This window comes from Rosa chinensis, chromosome 6, assembly GCF_002994745.2.
Source record: "Rosa chinensis cultivar Old Blush chromosome 6, RchiOBHm-V2, whole genome shotgun sequence".
In the NCBI taxonomy this organism is placed as follows: domain Eukaryota; kingdom Viridiplantae; phylum Streptophyta; class Magnoliopsida; order Rosales; family Rosaceae; genus Rosa; species Rosa chinensis.
In genome coordinates, this window is record NC_037093.1 from 47,153,680 (window position 1) to 47,161,501 (window position 7,822).

General features: G+C 39.4%; 2 protein-coding genes across 2 annotated transcripts; both read left to right on the forward strand.

Annotated features, from left to right (window-relative positions):
• The first annotated feature begins 1,054 nt into the window (after positions 1-1,054).
• Positions 1,055-4,337, forward strand: LOC112168818 (ER lumen protein-retaining receptor erd-2.2). Its single transcript, XM_024305734.2, has 6 exons — positions 1,055-1,443; positions 2,090-2,289; positions 3,108-3,248; positions 3,345-3,425; positions 3,537-3,664; positions 3,992-4,337. The coding sequence occupies exons 1-6, from the start codon at positions 1,218-1,220 to the stop codon at positions 4,029-4,031; spliced, it is 816 nt and encodes a 271-aa protein (XP_024161502.1). The 5' UTR covers positions 1,055-1,217; the 3' UTR covers positions 4,032-4,337.
• Positions 4,338-5,679: 1,342 nt separating this feature from the next.
• On the forward strand, positions 5,680-7,435 carry LOC112168817 (ninja-family protein AFP4). Its single transcript, XM_024305733.2, has 2 exons — positions 5,680-6,580; positions 6,673-7,435. The coding sequence occupies exons 1-2, from the start codon at positions 5,899-5,901 to the stop codon at positions 7,164-7,166; spliced, it is 1,176 nt and encodes a 391-aa protein (XP_024161501.1). The 5' UTR covers positions 5,680-5,898; the 3' UTR covers positions 7,167-7,435.
• The last annotated feature ends 387 nt before the right edge of the window (positions 7,436-7,822 follow it).

Genomic DNA, 7,822 nt, shown 5'->3' on the forward strand with positions numbered 1-7,822 from the left:
AGTACAATACTATTCTAGTATACTGAAACAAGATGAATCTAGACTAATTTATGTCCAAGTACAAGTCTGGGAGTTACATATACCATGACTATAAAGTAGAGAGAGAATCAAAGAATTGATTATCAATTAAGATTAATTGAGAACCAACCAATAATTACTGTAACAGAAATGGTTGAGCCACAGTAATGAAAAATGACTCACAAAGTTTTTTGTTTCTTTTTTTTTCTTTTTTGTTAATTGAACGGAGATGGCAATTTCATAAACCGATCAAATAAAAGATATAGTGGCAATTTTATAATTAACGTAAACTTTAGTGTTAATTTCATGCTAGGGAACACTTAAATAGATTGCAAGGTTTTTCAAGCAACCGTCTTTGCTCATGGGTATTGAGCTGGGGTAGTTTACCTTATTGGTAAATCACTCTTGATTTTATACTCAATCGTACTCAACTGTCTTCGGATTTAGATACAACAGTGAATAACAATGAAGCAGTTCGAATAAATTTATTTTTCTTCTTATTCTCCACTCTTAAATTTAAATCAAATTATAATTATACACCATTCAGTATAAATCAACAAGATTATTGTTTTTTTTTAGAAAAAGAGTTAAAATTTCACTATGATAATAATCTTTGATCAAAAAATGCTTTTTGTATGCTCTTCGGGTTAGCCTAGCTAAGGGATGAGGAGGGGAGGGGAGAAGTTGGGAAGTGCATTAGAATTACATGCTAAATTAGGAGTTCGACTCCCCTAAAAAAAAAAATAATAATTAAAATTAAAAAATCCTTTATATGTTTTTCAACCTTTTAAGAGGGAAGTTGTAGACAGATCAACCCAAGGCCAAAACCAAGGATTCCATAACAAATCCAGCAACCTCAGAAAAGGGAAATCACTAACTCCGGAAATCCAAATCCATTGTCCTTGCTCCTCAAAGAAACAATGAATTTTGTCCTTAATTAAAATTCAACGTGTCCATCCCCCATTGGTCCTCCTATTGCCAACAACATAAATGCCATATCGTACGCGACCAATTGCATGCCCAATTGCCCGTCGAAACGCTCACACTCTCTTTAATCTCCAAACGAAACACAAACCAAAACAGAACAGAACGCAGATTTTTTTGTTCTTGTTTGTTTTCCCATTCCAATTGTGCTCTCTTCCTTTCACTTTTCTCTTCGGGGCATCGATCGGGTGCGATTCGGGAGCAGAGCTGATACCATGGGGAGGAGGAGGAACGCTTCAGTGAATGTTCTGTTTCAATGGGTGAGGAGGCAGTCAATGAAAGTCAAGATCTTTCTTGGAGCCTTTCTTGCGCTGTGTGGTTTGGTGGCACTGAAGTTTTGGGTCAAGAATCATGACCATTTTTTCATTGCCTCTGAAGCCATTCATTTTCTGGGGATCATCGTCCTCATATACAAGCTCACAACCCAAAAGACCTGCTCTGGTATATATCTTTCTTAATCACTAACTCATAATTCTTTGTTTTTCGAAGCATTCTTGTTACTGTGATCGGTTGTGATAAGTATATGGAAATTTTTAGGACTGGAGAGGGTAGTATAATTTAATGACATGATCATAGGATCGATCATAGCCGTTTCTTTCCACATGAATTTGCCTTCAATACATTATAATCTCCATAGACATGTTCTGGTTTGGCCGGTGATTTTGTAATTGTGCATGAATGTGGATCCATTATCAAATTATCAATGTAATCTATGTTGAAACAGTAGATGAAACTCCAACTAGTCATAATCAGTTGTTATAGAGATGAATAATTCAAAAACAATGTTCGACTTACCAAATTTATTTACCAAATTATGTGTCGCAACATGTTAATTAATCAAATGGATACCCTCTGAAGTGGGCATATGTTTTGTAAACGACACACGGCCATAACATTTGATCACCAAAAGTGAATGGCAGAATTTGATAAGCCTAACATTATCCAATTTTGAATATATTTAGCATTCCAGGTAAACATTTCATAGACATTTGGTTATTGGCATATTCGATTTAGCAGTTCTTATCTTAGAACATGGTTATACAGTATTGAAGAGTTTATGTTAATGAGGTTTCTATTGCCAACTCAGGTCTTTCCCTAAAGACTCAAGAACTCACAGCTGCCTTTGTAGCAGTAAGATTGGTTTGCAGTACCATCATGGAGGCTGATGTGCACACTGTGCTAGATTTTGCTACTCTCATTTCAACAGCTTGGCTCATTTTTATGATACGGTTCAAACTGAAGTCAACCTACATAAAGGAACTCGACAACTTTCGCTTATATTTTGTGGTAAAGATCTTTCACTGATGCTGTTTGTTATTGATAGAAGTATTTAACGTTTTTACTTGTCTCCCTCTTACAGAGCGGTTCTGGGTGTTGCTGTGTTATGTAAAATTGTGAATGTAAATGTATTTGCAAATCATATTCTGATTGCTCTTCATCAATGCACGCATGCTTGGTCAAATATGTTGAAATCATTTGAACAAAATAATCAAATTCCAGTAAAAGAGTTCCTGTTTGAGACAGCGTCCAGTGGACCTTAGAATTTTCAGGTGACTGCATTGGACATAAAAGGCCAGCATATGATCATTTATTAGCAAAAGAATTTTGGTATGTTAATTAGGATTCATTGGGATAAAGGAATCTATTAAAACAAGACTATAGGAGACTTGATACAATCATATGATGCATTTCAGCACATATGAAATAACTAGATACTATGGGTATTTGGAATTCACCTACAGTATCACTGAATTGGATTTGAAATGACTATATACAATGAGTCATTTGGAATTGACCAAGTTATTTGAATCTCTTTTTTTTTTTTTCTTCTTCCTTCTTTTACCATGCAATGTTAACCAGATCCCTAGATCTGAAATCACTCTTACCAAACAGTCCTTTATGTTAATATAAACTGCGTAGGAATTCATTCTTAATACCCCTATTATGAAAAACACACAAGATATTGGATGGTTTACTCAGCTGGAAACAGAACTATGTCTTACAATGTTGCTTCAGAAAATGTGCTTACTATTGCTATACCCTCATACAAAACTACACACACACACACACACTCACATACCCCTATTGATCCATTTGAATTGCAGGTGGTGCCTGCTGCTATCCTTGCCCTGCTTTTCCACCCATACATGCTGAGTAGTCGTATTACTAGAGTTCTTTGGGCATTTGGTGGGTACATAGAAGCTGTTTCAGTACTGCCACAGCTTCGTTTGATGCAGAATGCAAAGGTAATTAGGAAAAAAAAAAAACTATTATCACCACTACTAATTACTAACCACAGTGGTTTGATCTCTATTTTCGTCTGATTATGCTGCCTTTTGCAGATGATTGAACCATTTACCTCCCATTATGTATTTGCATTGGGTATTTCAAGATTCTTTGCTTGTGCTCATTGGATCATTATGGTTAGTTATGGCTTTACCCAAGCTGACTTAGAGCTCTGTGTGAAATTTGCAATTACAGTTGGTCAATTTAGAATGTATCGGAACTAAAGGCAATTTGTGATTTCCATGCAGATCTACGAAACTAAAGGCAAATATCTATTCTTGGTTGGGAGTGGTTATTCGTGGATTTTGGCTGCCTTGATCTGTGAAATTGTTCAAACATTCATCTTAGCAGACTTTTGTTACTATTACATAAAGAGGTAACTTGCTTTAATGTTTTTGATACATCGTTTCGTACAATTGAGAAGACTCACCACATCAGCAGTGGCCGAGCCATGTTTGGGCCTGAGGTGGCCAACTTTCGCCCCTCCAAGCCCCTATTTAGGCTCCATTGAATTGGTTAACATTTTTAAACATTACTTTAAATGATTACAAAAATATCTAAAACCACATTGCATCTTGGCATCGATCTTGTATTTTAGCTCCGCCACTGCACTTAAGCATGATGATGTGCTAATGGTACAATCATGTTCTTGTCACTATCGCAAACTGCCCTTAACCATTTGTTACATATATTTGTTTTGCAGTTATGTACAAGGTCAGCTCGTAATGAGGATGCCTGTCTAGATTTTGAATCTCATACCATTGTGCTTGCTTACTGCATTTCTTTTTCTTTTCTTTGATCAATATACAAGCATCTTGTAGCATGGAGAAGCGAATGAGTAAAATCTTAATGTACTTTTCATCTATGTTCATGACCTCGGGTTTAGTAAGACGACATGGTTACTAGTACTTCATCAAGACAAAGTCATTTTGGAGTGAAAAAAAAATGTGTATGTTTTTGTCAAAACAGAAGTGAACAAATCTTGAACAGGAATTTTAATGACGATGCAAAAACTTCCATACTAAATAGTGATGATTTTTACAAATTAATATTATGATTTTGCGTTGCGTCGATTTTACAGTCTTCTCACAAATTTTAATTTGTGATCAATCACTGACCTATACCTTGATGATCAATCAACGGAGTTGGAGATTTTCAGCTTGGTTGGTTGGCTAGTCTGGCATTAAACCTTATTGCAGTCTTTCATGGAGAAAAGTGACTAGCTGGATGAAATGGTGCTTGACCAGCTGTGAGTTCCCGACACCAATGTCACCCGTCAATAAGCAAAGTTGCCGATGGAGTTCATCCATTGTAGCCTTGCGGCAGTCCACCTTGTTCTAAGATGAATTTTGATAGTAAAGACGGTTGTGTTGGCTTGGTGCTGTGATACTTGATATAAAGAAAATGGTTTGGGAGGGATTAAGTCCCAAGAAAATGGAATGGACGGATAGTGTTACATGAGGTGATTGTGGTCGTTGATTTGAGAACAGTGGTTACTAGGAGAAGTAGGCTACCTGCCCAAGATGATAAATGAGCTACGGTGTACACAACAAGAACAGTATTAAGATTTTCTACACCCACCCATTTAACTTGCAGAAGACACAATCATTATTAGTAAAAAACCCAAAAAGGACTTTTTAGAACAAACTTTTACACAAACAAAACAAATCCATCAGCAATCTTCTATTATAGCCTGTCAGAAAATATAAACCCTAACAACTGACACGTGCTAGGCATGCATCGTCCTAATAACCGGTTGCTTCGGTCACAGCCCTTTCAAATTTGGTCCATGCGCCACAAAACATATCTCCTTCCCGTAATGTGGCCTCCCGAAACGCCACCACGTGTACTTATCCATAGGCCTCGGACCACGTGTCCCTGACCACATTCTCAAAGACACGTCGACACGTCAAATCATCTCCTCCAGTAAAAGCTGCAGATCCGACGCTGAGCTGTCAAGCTCAATAGCTCGCCACATTTCATCCAACGATTCCCGTTGCTTCGCGAGAAAGCAGGCCCCACCCTAACGTACGGCTTCCCACGTGTCACCAGTCAAAGGCGGCTACGTATCCTCCGTCACTAGGGATTCGTAAAGTTGAAAACGACGGTAGAGATTCGCGGGATAACAGCGAAATCTCACCACCCCCACGCGTCCGTTCCCGCTACCAGCCTGTAAGACAGGTCCAGCTGTCTCTCTACAGTCAAACACGTGTCCATCTCCTAAGCTCTTCATGCACGTGCCCCACGTGGCGCGCTCTCAACCTTCCAGCGTGGGCCGCGGTGCACTTAAACAGAGTTTGTTTCCCGCTAAATCAACGAATTACCAGGCTCTTAAGCCGCGATTATTCTGGATTAGTGTTAATCCCATCCCCTATTTACATCCCCCAACGTCTTACGTGTCAGGTACCGCCTTCCTCCCTTCTATTATCACAACACGTGGCACCCGCCCTCCCTTCGTCTCCTCTTCCCTACAAAAGATCTGATACCAAACCCTAATCAATTTTGAAACGAACAAGAGCCTTCTTCTTCAAATTTCACTACGACTACTTCGAGCTTCAGATTTCGCATTTTCCTTTCCTAATACGAATTGAATTACTGAGCTCTGCAACAATGGTGGAGGTTTCCGAGCGAGGGATGAAAGAGGAGGAGATTGAGCTGGATTTAGGCTTGTCAATCGGAGGCGTGAGTTTCAGAAAACCGAAACTCAACGGAGGAGACGAAATCCAGACGGCGGCGGTTGTAAGATCCAGCAGCATGGCGTCGCCGGCGGCCTTTTCCGAGCCGGAGAGCGCGGTTGTGGATCCGCAGGCGAAAAGGGAGATTCAGGCGCAGCGGAGGCAGGAGGCGAAGAGGAAGCGAGAAGAGAAGAAAACGCGAGCCCAAATAGGAGAACAGCAACAATCGCCGGCGAGAAAGAAAGAGAAGAGTGTGGACGCAACGAATGTTGTGCTATCTCAAGGCGATAACGGCGTTAACGTTATGAATGTGAATTTGAATTTGAGTAACGGCGAGGCGGAGCACCACCATTACCAGGTTGGACCGGTGCAGTACCCGTACGCGCCCGTCCAGTTCGTTCCGTACCCGAACGGGTTCGCTTATCCTTGTGTGGTGCCGTGTTGGGCGCCCAACGGTGGCGGCGGCGGGGGTTACAGGCAGTTTCAGGCAAATCATGATTTGGGGAATAATGGGTGCAACCCGGAGCAGAGTGGCAAAACGGCGTCGTTGAATAATGGGTCCCCAATTTGTAGCTCCTCTACTGTTTCAGAACATTGCAGTGCAGGTTCTCATGAAGGTATATATATCTCATATCTAATCTATTTGTATCCCCAAATTTGATTATTTTGTTAAATCTTCTTCTGATTTTTGGGTTTTCAATATTTTTAGGTGGGAGCAGTGATACTAGAAGCCATTCAAGCCGTTTGAATGGTTCGATTAGGAAGAAGAACAAAGCCCAGTCTGACCACACAGTTACCTCTCACTCGATCGAACCTAATTCCCGAGGTAATGAAAATTTGGTGGTTCAAGTTCAACCCAAAGAAGAACCCGCACCGGAAATTACAGAACCGGTTCCGTTTTCAAAACAACGTCCTCCTACTCCACCCAAGGAAACCAAGACGGAGCGTCCAAAACCTCAAACCAAAAACACCCAGAAGAGCCCTTCCAAACCACAAATGCCGTACGTATCCACCACCGGAAATGGACCCAATGGGAAAACGGTTCATGGATTCTTGTACAGATACTCCCAGTCGGAGATCAGCATCGTGTGTGTCTGCCATGGAAGCACATTCTCGCCGGCTGAGTTTGTGCAGCATGCCGGAGGCACCGGTGTTTCACAGCCTCTGAGACACATAACAGTAATCCCATCTGCTTTTGGATGAAGATGATGGTGCTTCTAGCTGTTTTTTTTTTTTTTTTTTTTTGTTCTTTCTACTATGGGCCCATTGGAATTGCTTGGTTCTTTTCTTCCTGGCAAAATTAATGGGGACGGAAAGATGGAGACTATTTTTCTTTTTCTGGTTTCGGCATTTGTGTCTGTGGAGCCTCTGCTAACTGTCATTTACATACAGTTTAACAATCTGTTAGGTTTCTAGATCAGATAATCCCCTGTATTTAAATTTGAGAGAGAATTTAAATGGATGGTTAGATTATATTAAATATTAATGGATGGTTAGGTTATATTAAATACACTTATTAATAAAAATATTAATTATCGTTTCAAAGAATAAAAATATTATTTATAAATAAAGTGTTGAGTTATTTACACCTTCAGTGTATAAAATAATTTTCATTAAATTTGACCTGTAAGACCAGAGGAATTTTGTTTTTATTATTTATTTTGTTCTCGACTTGTTATGGTCTTCGTTAACTTTAACTTTGAATTTTAAATCATTTGCAACCGAGAACCAAATATTCAAAGAAAAATTCAAGATCATAGCACCAATTATCGAAATATCGAGTGTTGAGAAAATATCGATGGTTCTGAAAACGGAAATTTCGACAGAAATATGGTGGATATTTCGATTTCGGTAAATAA

What these genes read in the sequence shown, in the direction of transcription:
- LOC112168818 (XM_024305734.2), top strand. Translation starts at nt 1,218, where the DNA reads ATGGGGAGGAGGAGGAACGCTTCAGTGAATGTTCTGTTTCAATGGGTG. An exon ending in AACCCAAAAGACCTGCTCTG is followed by an intron (nt 1,444 to 2,089) that starts GTATATATCTTT and finishes TTGCCAACTCAG; the next exon opens with GTCTTTCCCTAAAGACTCAA. An exon ending in GTGCTCATTGGATCATTATG is followed by an intron (nt 3,426 to 3,536) that starts GTTAGTTATGGC and finishes ATTTCCATGCAG; the next exon opens with ATCTACGAAACTAAAGGCAA.
- LOC112168817 (XM_024305733.2), top strand. Translation starts at nt 5,899, where the DNA reads ATGGTGGAGGTTTCCGAGCGAGGGATGAAAGAGGAGGAGATTGAGCTG. An exon ending in CAGTGCAGGTTCTCATGAAG is followed by an intron (nt 6,581 to 6,672) that starts GTATATATATCT and finishes CAATATTTTTAG; the next exon opens with GTGGGAGCAGTGATACTAGA.